The sequence below is a fragment of the Salvelinus alpinus genome, chromosome 22 (assembly GCF_045679555.1).
Source record: "Salvelinus alpinus chromosome 22, SLU_Salpinus.1, whole genome shotgun sequence".
Lineage (NCBI taxonomy): Eukaryota > Metazoa > Chordata > Actinopteri > Salmoniformes > Salmonidae > Salvelinus > Salvelinus alpinus.
Window position 1 is genome coordinate 50,891,138 of NC_092107.1, and position 15,093 is coordinate 50,906,230.

Genomic DNA, 15,093 nt, shown 5'->3' on the forward strand with positions numbered 1-15,093 from the left:
GCTACATGATAGGAGAGACAAGCATCCTGCTAGTAGTGAGGATGTTCTGACAGGCTGAAACTAAGGTGACTGTAGGGTAAAGCCTGGGTTGGGCTCTATTCTGTTGTGTCTTTACTGAGGAAGAGGAAGAGTTTAACAATGTCCACATGTCCTTATAACATATTTGATCTGAGGATGAGCTTGAAAACATTGATCCAGTTTCTGTATTCTTCCTTTCAGTTGATGCTACAGCGCTAGGTGGAGAGACACACACACACACACACACACACACACAGAGAGACAGGCCGAGAGAGTCAGACAGACACAGACCAGAAAAGTGTGTTTGAGAGACAAGCAGACAGACAGGTTGAAGATTGAAAGAGTAGATATCCCAGTACGGATGTGTGACTGATGGTCTGTCTGCCTGTCTGTCTGTAAGGGACACGGTGAGAGCTGTGGAGTATGACAGAGAAGGCTGTGTATGGAACTGGTTAGTCAGGGAGGTCTGGTTACCAGTCACTATATCGTTCAGTGTTTAATCCTGGTCCTGGGGACACCAAACGTCCACACACACAGCCGATTCCACTAATCAAAGGTCTGATGACTCGATCATTTGAATCAGGCTGCGCTAGTGCAGAACCAGCTCTGTGTTCTCAGGAGAGAGTCTGGGAAACTCTGTTACCATCTACCTATCCTGATGTGGTCACAGCAGTAGAGACTAGGGTAGCAGAAACAGAACGGTAGAGACTGGGGTAACAGAACAGTAGAGACTGGGGTAGCAGAAACAGAACGGTAGAGACTGGGGTAGCAGAAACAGAGAACGGTAGAGACTGGGGTAGCAGAAACAGAGAGCGGTAGAGACTGGGGTAGCAGAAACAGAGAACGGTAGAGAATGGGGTAGCAGAACGGTAGAGACTGGGGTAGCAGAACGGTAGAGACTGGGGTAGCAGAACGGTAGAGACTGGGGTAGCAGAACGGTAGAGACTGGGGTAGCAGAACGGTAGAGACTGGGGTAGCAGAACGGTAGAGACTGGGGTAGCAAAACGGTAGAGACTGGGGTAGCAGAACGGTAGAGACTGGGGTAGCAGAACGGTAGAGACTGGGGTAGCAGAACGGTAGAGACTGGGGTAGCAGAACGGTAGAGACTGGGGTAGCAGAACGATAGAGACTGGGGTAGCAGAACGGTAGAGACTGGGGTAGCAGAAACAGAGAACGGTAGAGACTGGGGTAGCAGAACAGTAGAGACTGGGGTAGCAGAACGGTAGAGACTGGGGTAGCAGAACGGTAGAGACTGGGGTAGCAGAACGGTAGAGACTGGGGTAGAAGAACGGTAGAGACTGGGGTAGCAGAAACAGAGAACGGTAGAGACTGGGGTAGCAGAACAGTAGAGACTGGGGTAGCAGAACAGTAGAGACTGGGGTAGCAGAACAGTAGAGACTGGGGTAGCAGAACAGTAGAGACTGGGGTAGCAGAACAGTAGAGACTGGGGTAGCAGAACAGTAGAGACTGGGGTAGCAGAACAGTAGAGACTGGGGTAGCAGAACGGTAGAGACTGGGGTAGCAGAAACAGAACGATAGAGACTGGGGTAGCAGAAACAGAGAACGGTAGAGACTGGGATAGCAGAAACAGAGAACGGTAGAGACTGGGGTAGCAGAACGGTAGAGACTGGGGTAGCAGAACGGTAGAGACTGGGGTAGCAGAACGGTAGAGACTGGGGTAGCAGAAACAGAGAACGGTAGAGACTGGGGTAGCAGAACGGTAGAGACTGGGGTAGCAGAACGGTAGAGACTGGGGTAGCAGAACGGTAGAGACTGGGGTAGCAGAACGGTAGAGACTGGGGTAGCAGAACGGTAGAGACTGGGGTAGCAGAACGGTAGAGACTGGGGTAGCAGAACGGTAGAGACTGGGGTAGCAGAACGGTAGAGACTGGGGTAGCAGAACGGTAGAGACTGGGGTAGCAGAACGGTAGAGACTGGGGTAGCAGAACGGTAGAGACTGGGGTAGCAGAACAGTAGAGACTGGGGTAGCAGAAACAGAACAGTAGAGACTGGGGTAGCAGAAACAGAACAGTAGAGACTGGGATAGCAGAACAGTAGAGACTGGGGTAGCAGAAACAGAGAACGGTAGAGACTGGGGTAGCAGAAACAGAGAACAGTAGAGACTGGGGTAGCAGAAACAGAACGGTAGAGACTGGGGTAGAAGAACAGTAGAGACTGGGATAGCAGAACAGTAGAGACTGGGATAGCAGAACAGTAGAGACTGGGATAGCAGAACAGTAGAGACTGGGATAGCAGAACAGTAGAGACTGGGATAGCAGAACAGTAGAGACTGGGAAGGCAGAAACAGAGAACAGTAGAGACTGGGGTAGCAGAAACAGAGAACAGTAGAGACTGGGGTAGCAGAAACAGAGAACAGTAGAGACTGGGAAGGCAGAACAGTAGAGACTGGGGTAACAGAACAGTAGAGACTGGGATAGCAGAACAGTAGAGACTGGGATAGCAGAAACAGAGAACAGTAGAGACTGGGGTAGCAGAAACAGTAGAGACTGGGAAGGCAGAACAGTAGAGACTGGGGTAACAGAACAGTAGAGACTGGGATAGCAGAACAGTAGAGACTGGGGTAGCAGAACCGTAGAGACTGGGGTAGCAGAAACAGAGAACGGTAGAGACTGGGGTAGCAGAAACAGAACAGTAGAGACTGGGGTAGCAGAAACAGAGAACGATAGAGACTGGGGTAGCAGAAACAGAACAGTAGAGACTGGGGTAGCAGAACGGTAGAGACTGGGGTAGCAGAAACAGAGAACGATAGAGACTGGGGTAGCAGAAACAGAACAGTAGAGACTGGGGTAGCAGAACAGTAGAGACTGGGGTAGCAGAACAGTAGAGACTGGGGTAGAAGAACCGTAGAGACTGGGGTAGCAGAACCGTAGAGACTGGGATAGCAGAAACAGAGAACGGTAGAGACTGGGGTAGCAGAAACAGAGAACGGTAGAGACTGGGGTAGCAGAAACAGAACAGTAGAGACTGGGGTAGCAGAAACAGAGAACGATAGAGACTGGGGTAGCAGAAACAGAACAGTAGAGACTGGGGTAGCAGAACGGTAGAGACTGGGGTAGCAGAAACAGAGAACGATAGAGACTGGGGTAGCAGAACAGAACAGTAGAGACTGGGGTAGCAGAAACAGAGAACAGTAGAGACTGGGGTAGCAGAAACAGAACAGTAGAGACTGGGGTAGCAGAAACAGAGAACGGTAGAGACTGGGGTAGCAGAAACAGAGAACGGTAGAGACTGGGGTAGCAGAAACAGAGAACGGTAGAGACTGGGGTAGCAGAAACAGAGAACGGTAGAGACTGGGGTAGCAGAAACAGAACAGTAGAGACTGGGATAGCAGAAACAGAACAGTAGAGACTGGGATAGCAGAAACAGAGAACAGTAGAGACTGGGGTAGCAGAAACAGAGAACGGTAGAGACTGGGGTAGCAGAAACAGAGAACGGTAGAGACTGGGGTAGCAGAAACAGAGAACGGTAGAGACTGGGGTAGCAGAACAGAACAGTAGAGACTGGGGTAGCAGAAACAGAGAACAGTAGAGACTGGGGTAGCAGAAACAGAGAACAGTAGAGACTGGGGGTAGCAGAAACAGTAGAGACTGGGGTAGCAGAACAGTAGAGACTGGGGTAGCAGAAACAGAGAACGAAAGAGACTGGGGTAGGAGAAACAGAACTGTAAATGACACGACAGAGAGATAGTGGTGGTGTGGTAGTGTAGTGGTGTAGTAGTGTAGTAGTGGTGTAGTGTAGTGGTGTAGTAGCAGTGTAGTAGTGTAGTGGTGTAGTGGTGTAGTAGTGGTGTAGTGGTGTAGTAGTGGTGTAGTAGTGTAGTAGTGGTGTAGTAGTGTAGTAGTGGTGTAGTAGTGTAGTAGTGGTGTAGTAGTGTAGTAGTGGTGTAGTAGTGGTGTAGTAGTGGTGTAGTAGTGGTGTAGTGGTATAGTGGTGTAGTAGTGGTGTAGTGGTGTAGTAGTGGTGTAGTAGTAGTGGTGTAGTGGTGTAGTAGTAGTGGTGTAGTGGTGTAGTAGTGTAGTGGTGTAGTAGTGTAGTGGTGTAGTAGTGTAGTAGTAGGGCTGGTGGTGTGGTGGTTTGGTGTAGGGCTGGTGGTGTGGTGGTTTGGTGTAGGGCTGGTGGTGTGGTGGTTTGGTGTAGGGCTGGTGGTGTGGTGGTTTGGTGTAGGGCTGGTGGTGTGGTGGTTTGGTGTAGGGCTGGTGGTGTGGTGGTTTGGTGTAGGGCTGGTGGTGTGGTGTAGGGCTGGTGGTGTGGTGGTGTGGTGTAGGGCTGGTGGTGTGGTGGTGTGGTGTAGGGCTGGTGGTGTGGTGGTTTGGTGTAGGGCTGGTGGTGTGGTGGTTTGGTGTAGGGCTGGTGGTGTGGTGGTTTGGTGTAGGGCTGGTGGTGTGGTGGTTTGGTGTAGGGCTGGTGGTGTGGTGGTTTGGTGTAGGGCTGGTGGTGTGGTGGTTTGGCGTAGGGCTGGTGGTGTGGTGGTTTGGCGTAGGGCTGGTGGTGTGGTGGTTTGGCGTAGGGCTGGTGGTGTGGTGGTTTGGCGTAGGGCTGGTGGTGTGGTGGTTTGGCGTAGGGCTGGTGGTGTGGTGGTTTGGCGTAGGGCTGGTGGTGTGGTGGTTTGGCGTAGGGCTGGTGGTGTGGTGTAGGGCTGGTGGTGTGGTGGTGTGGTGTAGGGCTGGTGGTGTGGTGTAGGGCTGGTGGTGTGGTGGTTTGGTGTAGGGCTGGTGGTGTGGTGTAGGGCTGGTGGTGTGGTGGTTTGGTGGTGTGGTGGTTTGGTGTAGGGCTGGTGGTTTGGCGTAGGGCTGGTGGTGTGGTGGTTTGGCGTAGTGCTGGTTGTGTGGTGGTGTGGTGTAGGGCTGGTGGTGTGGTGTAGGGCTGGTGGTGTGGTGTAGGGCTGGTGGTGTGGTGGTTTGGTGTAGGGCTGGTGGTGTGGTGGTTTGGCGTAGGGCTGGTGGTGTGGTGTAGGGCTGGTGGTGTGGTGTAGGGCTGGTGGTGTGGTGGTTTGGCGTAGGGCTGGTGGTGTGGTGGTTTGGTGTAGGGCTGGTGGTGTGGTGGTTTGGTGTAGGGCTGGTGGTGTGGTGGTTTGGTGTAGGGCTGGTGGTGTGGTGGTTTGGTGTAGGGCTGGTGGTGTGGTGGTTTGGTGTAGGGCTGGTGGTGTGGTGGTTTGGTGTAGGGCTGGTGGTGTGGTGGTTTGGCGTAAAGCTGGTGGTGTGGTGGTTTGGCGTAGGGCTGGTGGTGTGGTGGTGTGGTGTAGGGCTGGTGGTGTGGTGTAGGGCTGGTGGTGTGGTGTAGGGCTGGTGGTGTGGTGTAGGGCTGGTGGTGTGGTGTAGGGCTGGTGGTGTGGTGGTTTGGTGTAGGGCTGGTGGTGTGGTGTAGGGCTGGTGGTGTGGTGGTTTGGTGGTGTGGTGGTTTGGTGTAGGGCTGGTGGTTTGGTGTAGGGCTGGTGGTTTGGTGTAGGGCTGGTGGTGTGGTGGTTTGGCGTAGGGCTGGTGGTGTGGTGGTGTGGTGTAGGGCTGGTGGTGTGGTGTAGGGCTGGTGGTGTGGTGGTTTGGTGTAGGGCCGGTGGTGTGGTGTAGGGCTGGTGGTGTGGTGGTTTGGTGGTGTGGTGGTTTGGTGTAGGGCTGGTGGTCTGGTGTAGGGCTGGTGGTTTGGTGTAGGGTTGGTGGTGTGGTGGTTTGGCGTAGGGCTGGTGGTGTGGTGTAGGGCTGGTGGTGTGGTGGTTTGGTGTAGGGCCGGTGGTGTAGGGCTGGTAGTGTGGTGGTTTGGTGTAGGGCTGGTGGTGTGGTGTAGGGCTGGTGGTGTGGTGTAGGGCTGGTGGTGTGGTGTAGGGCTGGTGGTGTGGTGGTTTGGTGTAGGGCTGGTGGTGTGGTGGTTTGGTGTAGGGCTGGTGGTGTGGTGGTTTGGTGTAGGGCTGGTGGTGTGGTGGTGTGGTGTAGGGCTGGTGGTGTGGTGGTTTGGTGTAGGGCTGGTGGTGTGGTGGTTTGGTGTAGGGCTGGTGGTGTGGTGGTTTGGTGTAGGGCTGGTGGTGTGGTGGTTTGGTGTAGGGCTGGTGGTGTGGTGGTGTGGTGTAGGGCTGGTGGTGTGGTGGTGTGGTGTAGGGCTGGTGGTGTGGTGTAGGGCTGGTGGTGTGGTGTAGGGCTGGTGGTGTGGTGGTGTGGTGTAGGGCTGGTGGTGTGGTGGTTTGGTGTAGGGCTGGTGGTGTGGTGGTGTGGGGCTGGTGGTGTGGTGGTGTGGGGCTGGTGGTGTGGTGGTTTGGTGTGGGGCTGGTGGTGTGGTGGTCTGGTGTAGGGCTGGTGGTGTGGTGGTTGGGCTGGTAGGTGCTGGTGGTGTGGTGTAGGGCTGGTGGTGTGGTGGTTTGGTGTAGGGCTGGTGGTGTGGTGGTTTGGTGTAGGGCTGTGTGGTGTAGGGCTGGTGGTGTGGTGGTAGGGCTGGTAGGTGCTGGTGGTGTGGTGTAGGGCTGGTGGTGTGGTGGTTGGTGTGGTGTAGGGCTGGTGGTGTGGTGGTTTGGTGTAGGGCTGGTGGTGTGGTGGTTTGGTGTAGGGCTGGTGGTGTGGTGGTTTGGTGTAGGGCTGGTGGTGTGGTGGTTTGGTGTAGGGCTGGTGGTGTGGTGGTTTGGCCGGCCGGTTTGGCGCGGCTCGCTGTGAGCCCGACTTACTAAGGCGTTTGCACACGGCCATGCAGTAATCCTCAGAGTCAAAGTTGTTGCGGTTTCCAGCGCAGCCCCCGTACACGAAGCGGACGCACTTCCTGGTTGTCATATCGAAGTGCCAGCGGGCCATGGAGGCACGGCAGGGGCCGGTCTCTGCCTCCAGGGTACACACCGCTGGGGTCAGGGATAGGTCAGGGGTCAGCTGTTAGAACATCCACCCACAAGGGAGGGGGGGGGGCAGCACTCACATCTACCCTCAATGATTTAGAACCACTGTGGGAACCTACTGAAGCAGGAAGTGTCCTCCAGCAATGTCCTACATGATGTAGCATTTCAACGTTCCCACCCATGACCATCATGATAGCTACTACAGGGTTAAGGTTGTAATAATCGTTATGGTTCATAACATGATACAGGATGTCAACATTGTGAACTTCAAAAAAGTAATGTTTGAGAAAGTGGAGAACGCGTTTTGTTCTACACATCATGCCGACATTCTGAAAACATGGTCGGACCACTAGATTTAGCCTGAAGGCTAATTTTTGTCAGAGCAGACACACAATTATACATTTCTACACTGCAAATTGAAAACAACTAATGCCAAAAAAGAGATTGCATTTCAAAAACAATAATAATTTCATACATATTGACACACGATCACAAATCTATTTTTATGCAAATACAGTATATATACAAAAGTATGTGGACACCCCTTCGAAGTAATGGATTTGGCCATTTCAGACAAACCCGTTGCTGACAGCTGTATAAAATCGAGCACACAGCCATGCAATCTCCATAGACAAACATTGGCAGTAGAATGGCATTACTGACTGATGAGCTCAGTGACTTTCAACATGGCACCGGCATAGGCACCTTTCCAACAAGTCAGTTGATCAAATTTCTGCCCTGCTAGAGCTGCCCCAGTCAACTGTAAGTGCTGTTATTGTGAAGTGGAAACGTCTAGGAGCAACAACGGCTCAGCCACGAAGTGGTCGGCCACACAAGCTCTGAAGAATGGGACAAGCGAGTGCCGAAGTGCGTAAAAATTGTCTGTCCTGCACCACTCACTACTGAGTTCCAAACTGCCTCTGGAAGCAACGTCAGCACAAGAACTGTTCGTCGGGAGCTTCATGAAATGAGTTTCCATGGCCGAGCAGCCGCACACAAGCCTAAGATCACCATGTGCATTGCTAAGCTTCGACTGGAGTGGTGTAAAAGTCGCTGCCATTGGACTCTGGAGCAGTGGAAACGCGTTCTCTGGAGTGATGAATCACGCTTCACCATCTGGCAGCCCGACGGACGAATCTGGGTTTGGCGGATGCCAGGAGAACACTACCTGCCCTGATGCATAGTGCCAACTGTAAAGTTTGGTGCAGGAGGAATAATGGTCTGGGGCTGTTTATCATTGTTCGGGCCCCTTAGTTCCAGTGAAGGGAAACCTTCTAGATGATTCTGTGCCAACAGTTTGGGGAAGGCCCTTTCCAGTTTCAACATGACAATGCCCCCTGTGCACAAAGTGACCTCTATACTGAAATGGTGTGTTGAGATCAGTGTGGAAGAACTTGACTGGCCTGCACAGAGCCCTGACCTCAACCCCATTGAACACCTTTGGGATGAATTGGAACGCCGACTGCGAGCCAGGCCTAATCACCCAACATCAGTGCCCGACCTCACGAATGCTTTTGTGGCTGAAAGGAAGCAAGTCCCCACAGCAATGTTCCAACATCTAGTGGAAGGCCTTCCCAGAAGAGTGGAGGCTGTTATAGCAGCAATGTTCCAACATCTAGTGGAAAGCCTTCCAAGAAGAGTGGAGGCTGTTATAGCAGCAAAGGGGGAACCAACTCCATATTAATGCCCATGATTTTGGAATGAGATGTTTGACCAGAAGGTGTCCACATACTTTTGTTGTATTTTCAGTGAGCTCCAAAAGTATTGGGACAGTGACACGTTTTGTTTCTGTACTCCAGAACTTTAGATTTGAAATGATACAATGACAATGAGGTCAAAGTGCAGCCTGCCAGCTTTAAAATATAAATGTAAGTAATTTGTAAACATTTCTAAAAACCTGTTTTCGCTTTGTCACTATGGGGCATTGTGATGTCACTATGGGGCATTGTGATGTCACTATGGGGCATTGTGATGTCACTATGGGGCATTGTGTGTAAATTGATGAGGGATTTTTATTTATTTAATCCATTTTAGAAAAAGACTAACGTAACAAAAGTCAAGGGGTCTGAATACTTACTGAATGCACTGGATATGACCATTAAAAAAAAGACATGATCGTGTGTCAATGTAAGGAATGCATTTTGTAATAGAATCTCTTTTTGGGCTCAGTTGTGGTGAATTTGCAGTGTACAAATTATAATACAAATATCATACCCCCCAAAAATGCTAACCTCCCCTGTTATTGTAGTGGTGAGTGGTTAGCTTGTCTTGGGGGTATGATATAAAATGCTAACCTCCCCTGTTATTGTAATGATGAGAGGTTAGCATGTCTTGGGGGTATGATATAAAATGCTAATCTCCCCTGTTATTGTAATGGTGAGAGGTTAGCATGTCTTGGAGGTATGATATAAAATGCTAACCTCCCCTGTTATTGTAATGGTGAGAGGTTAGCATGTCTTGGGGGGTATGATATGAAATGCTAACCACCCCTGTTATTGTAATGATGAGAGGTTAGCATGTCTTGGGGGTATGATATAAAATGCTAACCACCCCTGTTATTGTAATGGTGAGAGGTTAGCATGTCTTGGGGGTATGATATAAAATGCTAACCTCCCCTGTTATTGTAATGGTGAGAGGTTAGCATGTCTTGGGGGTATGATATAAAATGCTAACCTCCCCTGTTATTGTAATGGTGAGAGGTTAGCATGTCTTGGGGGTATGATATAAAATGCTAACCTCTCCTGTTATTGTAATGGTGAGAGGTTAGCATGTCTTGGGGGTATGATATAAAATGCTAACCTCCCCTGTTATTGTCATGGTGAGAAGTTAGCATGTCTTGGGGGTATGATATTTGTGTGTCTAACTTTCTCACTTATCATTATCCAGGATTCATTCAGGATTATCTGTAATCATGGTAGCATCCACATTAATGTAGAAGTGTTTACAAACATATTCTATTCTGATTTATAATAAAAGTGACTCAAATGACACAATACATTATTTACCATTCATTTCTATTGGGCACAAAATAATCTGAAACAACCAAAACAAACAGCAAATGCATCCAACAAGTTTGTAGAATCACATGCTGGATGTTGTCATTGCGTGCTATGAATATAGGACCAAATACTAAACTTTTAACTACTTTAATACACATGTAAGGGAATTTGTCCCAATACTTTTGGTCTCCTAAAATGGTTGGTGGACTATGTACAAAAAGTGCTGTAATTTCTAAACGTTTCACCTGATATGGATGAAAATAACCTCAAATTAAAGCTGGCAGTCTGCATTAATCTCATAGTCATTGTATAATTTCAAATCAAGTGCTGGAGTATAGAGCCAAAACAACAAGAAATTGTCACTGTCCCAATTTTGGAGCTCACTGTATATAAAATATATATATACACACACACACTACCATTCAAAAGTTTGGGGTCACTTAGAAATGTCCTTGTTTTCCACGAAAACAAACATCAAATGAGTTGCAATATGAATAGGAAATATAGTCAAGACGTTGACAAGGTTATAAATAATGACTTTGCTTTCGTCAAAGAATTCTCCATTTGTAGCAGTTACAGCCTTGCAGACCTTTGGCCTTCTAGTTGTCAATCTGAAGCCAGTTCACCTCCCACAAGTTGGATTGATGGGCACTTCTTACGTACCACACGGTCAAGCTGCTCCCACAACAGCTCAATAGGGTTGAGATCCGGTGACTGTGCTGGCCACTCCATTATAGACAGAATACCAGCTGACTGCTTCTTCCATAAATAGTTCTTGCATAGTTTGGCGCTGTGCTTTGGGTTATTGTCCTGTTGTAGGAGGAAATTGGCTCCAATTAAGCACCGTCCACAGGTATGACATGGCGTTGCAAAATGGAGTGATAGCCTTCCTTCTTCAAGATCCCTTTTACCCTGTTCAAATCTCCCACTTTACCACCACCAACACACCCCCAGACCATCACATTGCCTCCACCATGCTTGACAGATGGCGTCAACCACCAAAGCACCCCCAGACCATCACATTGCCTCCACCAGGCTTCACAGATGGTACACTCCTCCACCATCTTCTCATTTTTTCTGCGTCTCACGAATGTTCTTCTTTATGATCCGAACACCTCAAACTTAGATTCGTCTGTCCATGACACTTTTCCCCCCAATCTTCCTCTGTCCAGTGTCTGTGTTCTGTTGCCCATCTTAATCTTTTATTTTTATTGGCCAGTCTGAGATATGGCTTTTTCTTTGGAACTCTGCCTAGAAGGCCAGCATCCCGGAGTCGCCTCTTCACTGTTGACGTTGAGACTGGTGTTTTGCAGGTACTATTTAATGAAGCTGTCAGTTGAGGACTTGTGAGGCGTCTATTTCTCAAACTAGACTAATGTACCTGTCCTCTTGCTCAGTTGTGCACCGGGGCTTCCCACTCCTCTTTCTACTCTGGTTAGAGCCAGTTTGCTCTGTCCTGTGAAGGGAGTAGTACGAGATCTTCAGTTTCTAGGCAATTTCTCGCTTGGAATAGCCTTCATTTCTCAGAACAAGAATAGACTGACGAGTTTCAGAAGAAAGGTCTTTGATTCTGACCATTTTGAACCTGTAAACAAACCCACACATGCTGATGCTCCAGATACTCAACTAGTCTAAAGAAGGCCAGTTTTATTGCTTTTTTAAATCAGGACAACAGTTTTCAGCTGTGCTAACATAATTGTAAAAGGGTTTTCTAATGATCAATTGGCCTTTTAAAATGATGAACTTGGATTAGCTACCACAACGTGCGATTGGAACACAGAAGATGGTTGCTGATAAATGGGCCTCTGTACACCTATGTAGATATTCCATAAAAAATCTGCCGTTTCCAGCTACAATAGTCATTTACAACATTAACAATGTACCAGCTGACACACTGTTATTTCAAATGGACAAAAAAAAAAGAAGTTGTTTTTCTAAGTGACCGCCAAACTTTTGAACGGTAGTGTATATATTTTACTAAAAACAAACAACAAAAATCATTCGCAGGCCGGTTCTGCCAGCGGGTCTGTTGCCGACGTTCTAAAAGGTGGAAAAGAAAGAATGAAAGAGAATAAAAGACAAAGAGTACGAACCTTTGACCTCTGTCAGGGTCTTGTCTTCATCCTGGCTCTCTGGAACACTATCCCTCTCTTTCTTCTCCTCCTCCTCATCTTCCTCTCTGTCGGCCTCCTCATCTTCATACACATAGTGGTACTCTTCCTCATCTTCATCTTCCTCATCCAATGGCTCCTCCTCTTTCTGAGTGGTGGGCTGCTCATCAGCTGGGGCCTCGCTGAGAGAGAGGGGGAGAGAGATTTTTTAAATAGTAGAATACATGGAATCGATGTGTCAGGTCAAAGTCATGGCACCAACACCTCCAGATGGTCTGGGATATGTACACTACATTACCAAAAGTATGTGGACACCTGCTCGTCAAACATCTCATTCCAAAATCATGGGCATTAATATGGAGTTGGTCCCCTCCCATTTGCTGCTAAAACAGCCTCCACTGAATATTGCAACCGAGGACAGATGATTTTTATGTGCTTCAGCACTCGGCGGTAATGTTCTGTGAGCTCGTGTGGCCTACCACTTCTCGGCTGAGCCGTTGTTGCTCCTAGACGTTTACACAATAACAACACTTACAGTTGACCGGGGCAGCTCTAGCAGGGAAGAAAATGTGGCATCCTATGACGGTGACACGTTGGAAGTCACTGAGCTCTTCAGTACGGGCCATTCTACTTCCAATGTTTGTCTATGGAGAATGCATGGCTGTGTGCTCAATTTTATACACCTGTCAGCAACACGTGTGGCTGAAATAGCGGAATCCACTCATTTGAAGGGGTGTCCACATACTACTGTATATCCTAATCAAGGTAGGAAACACACACACCTCTCCTTCTCTACAGGATCATCCTGGTCCAGTGTTGTCTCCTCCACCTCTTCGTCCTCCTCTTCATCTTCCTCTTCCTCCTCCTGGGAGGGCATGGCGGGCAGGGAGGGTTCCCCAGGGGAGGGGCAGCATACATACTCTGTACCATGGAACTTATCAATGCCACAGGGCAGTAACATGCCATAGCTGTGAAGGACCATGGTCCCCTTGGAACAGGCCTGAGGAGAGGAGAGGGGAGAGGAGAGAGGAGAGAGGGATGGAGAGGAGAGAGAGGAGAGGGATGGAGAGGAGAGAGAGGAGAGGGATGGAGAGGAGAGAGAGGAGAGGGATGGAGAGGAGAGAGGGGAGAGGGATGGAGAGGAGAGAGAGGAGAGGGGTGGAGAGGGGAGAAAGGGATGGAGAGGGGAGAAAGGGATGGAGAGGGGAGAAAGGGATGGAGAGGGGAGAAAGGGATGGAGAGGGGAGAAAGGGATGGAGAGAGTGAAACACTACACACATGTAATACTGACAAGAAACAGACTGAGGGGAATGCCTCATAAGTCTATAGGCTGTAGAGGGCCTAACTCGGGTCTAGTGAGGCTGGGTCTAACTAGGACTGGGTCCAACGAGGCTGGGCCCGGCGAGGCTGGGTCCAACTAGGGCCTAGTGAGGCTGTGTCTACACAGGACGCCCAATTCTGATCAATTCCCAATTATTGGCAGAAGAGCTGATCTGATTGGTCAATTAATGAAAAAAAAAGCTCAGAACAATCTAGACTGTATCCAGGCCGCCGTACAGGGACAAGACAGTGGCCTCAGAAATCAGCAAGTACACAGGGCTAGGAGCCAAGCAGGGCAGGTGTGTTGCTATCCTAACTGCTGGCCCAGCAGGCTCCAAGAGGCTAGGAGCCAAGCAGGGCAGGTGTGTGTTGCTATCCTAACTGCTGGCCCAGCAGGCTCCAAGAGGCTAGGAGCCAAGCAGGGCAGGTGTGTGTTGCTATCCTAACTGCTGGCCCAGCAGGCTCCAAGAGGCTAGGAGCCAAGCAGGGCAGGTGTGTGTTGCTATCCTAACTGCTGGCCCAGCAGGCTCCAAGATAGTCTGGACTAAATGGTTTCCACCACTAGTCTGGTTAGAGATCAGCTCTACAAATACACTCTGATCACACTGGGAAACACTCAGACAGACAGGAGGGGAGGGGGAGACAGACAGGAGGGGGAGACAGACAGGAGGGAAGGGGAAGACAGACAGGAGGGGGAGACAGACAGGAGGGAAGGGGAAGACAGACAGGAGGGGGAGACAGACAGGAGGGGGGAGAGACTCTGATCACACTGGGAAACACTCAGACAGACAGGAGGGGAGGGGGAGACAGGAGGGGAGGGACAGACAGGAGGGAGGGACAGACAGGAGGGAGGAGAGACTCTGATCACACTGGGAAACACTCAGACAGACAGGAGGGGGAGACAGACAGGAGGGAGGGACAGACAGGAGGGAGGGACAGACAGGAGGGAGGGACAGGAGGGGAGGGACAGACAGGAGGGGAGGGACAGACAGGAGGGAGGGGGAGACAGACAGGAGGGGAGGGACAGACAGGAGGGAGGGACAGACAGGAGGGGAGGGACAGACAGGAGGGGAGGGACAGACAGGAGGGAGGGACAGACAGGAGGGAGGGACAGACAGGAGGGGAGGGACAGACAGGAGGGAGGGACAGACAGGAGGGGAGGGACAGACAGGACGGAGGGACAGACAGGAGGGGAGGGACAGACGGAGGGAGGGGGGGGGGGGACAGACAGGAGGGGGAGGGACAGACAGGAGGGGAGGGACAGACAGGAGGGAGGGGGAGACAGACAGGAGGGGAGGGACAGACAGGAGGGAGGGACAGACAGGAGGGAGGGACAGACAGGAGGGAGGGACAGACAGGAGGGAGGGAGGGACAGACAGGAGGGACAGACAGGAGGGAGGGACAGACAGGAGGGAGGGGGAGACAGACAGGAGGGAGGGGGAGACAGACAGGAGGGAGGGGGAGACAGACAGGAGGGAGGGGGAGACAGACAGGAGGGAGGGGGAGACAGACAGGAGGGAGGGGGAGACAGTAACAGCATGGGAGGAGAGACTCTGAAAACAGAAACCGTGTAGAGTCCATTGGGCAACTTCTCCCTACTAGTTACCATAGAGGAACAACAGAGTCCTTGTTTAAAGGAGGAAGTCTAGTCTTCTCTCTACAAGTATTCAACCTCCCAGATATTTTATTCCTCCTGATTCAATCCACTCCAGTTTGTGGGATAAAAGGAGGATGTGTGGTGTATATTACCCTGCTAGAGAACCAGACAGACAGGCAGAGAGAGAGCGAGACAGAGAGCCAGACAGGCAGAGAGAACGAG

General features: G+C 50.4%; 1 protein-coding gene across 16 annotated transcripts in view; it reads right to left on the minus strand.

Annotated features, from left to right (window-relative positions):
* Positions 1 to 15,093, minus strand: part of aplp2 (amyloid beta (A4) precursor-like protein 2) — a 140,709-nt gene that overhangs the window by 61,009 nt on the left and 64,607 nt on the right. For 14 of the 16 annotated variants that reach the window (XM_071360284.1, XM_071360294.1, XM_071360282.1 and 11 more), the window contains exons 5-7: positions 12,737 to 12,954; positions 11,937 to 12,136; positions 6,683 to 6,850 (exon numbers count right to left, since the gene is read on the minus strand). In XM_071360284.1, coding sequence (XP_071216385.1) covers positions 6,683 to 6,850; positions 11,937 to 12,136; positions 12,737 to 12,954 — 586 coding nt within the window. The remainder of the gene's footprint in view (positions 1 to 6,682; positions 6,851 to 11,936; positions 12,137 to 12,736; positions 12,955 to 15,093) is intronic. The other 2 variants (XM_071360298.1, XM_071360297.1) reach the window with 1 other exon arrangement.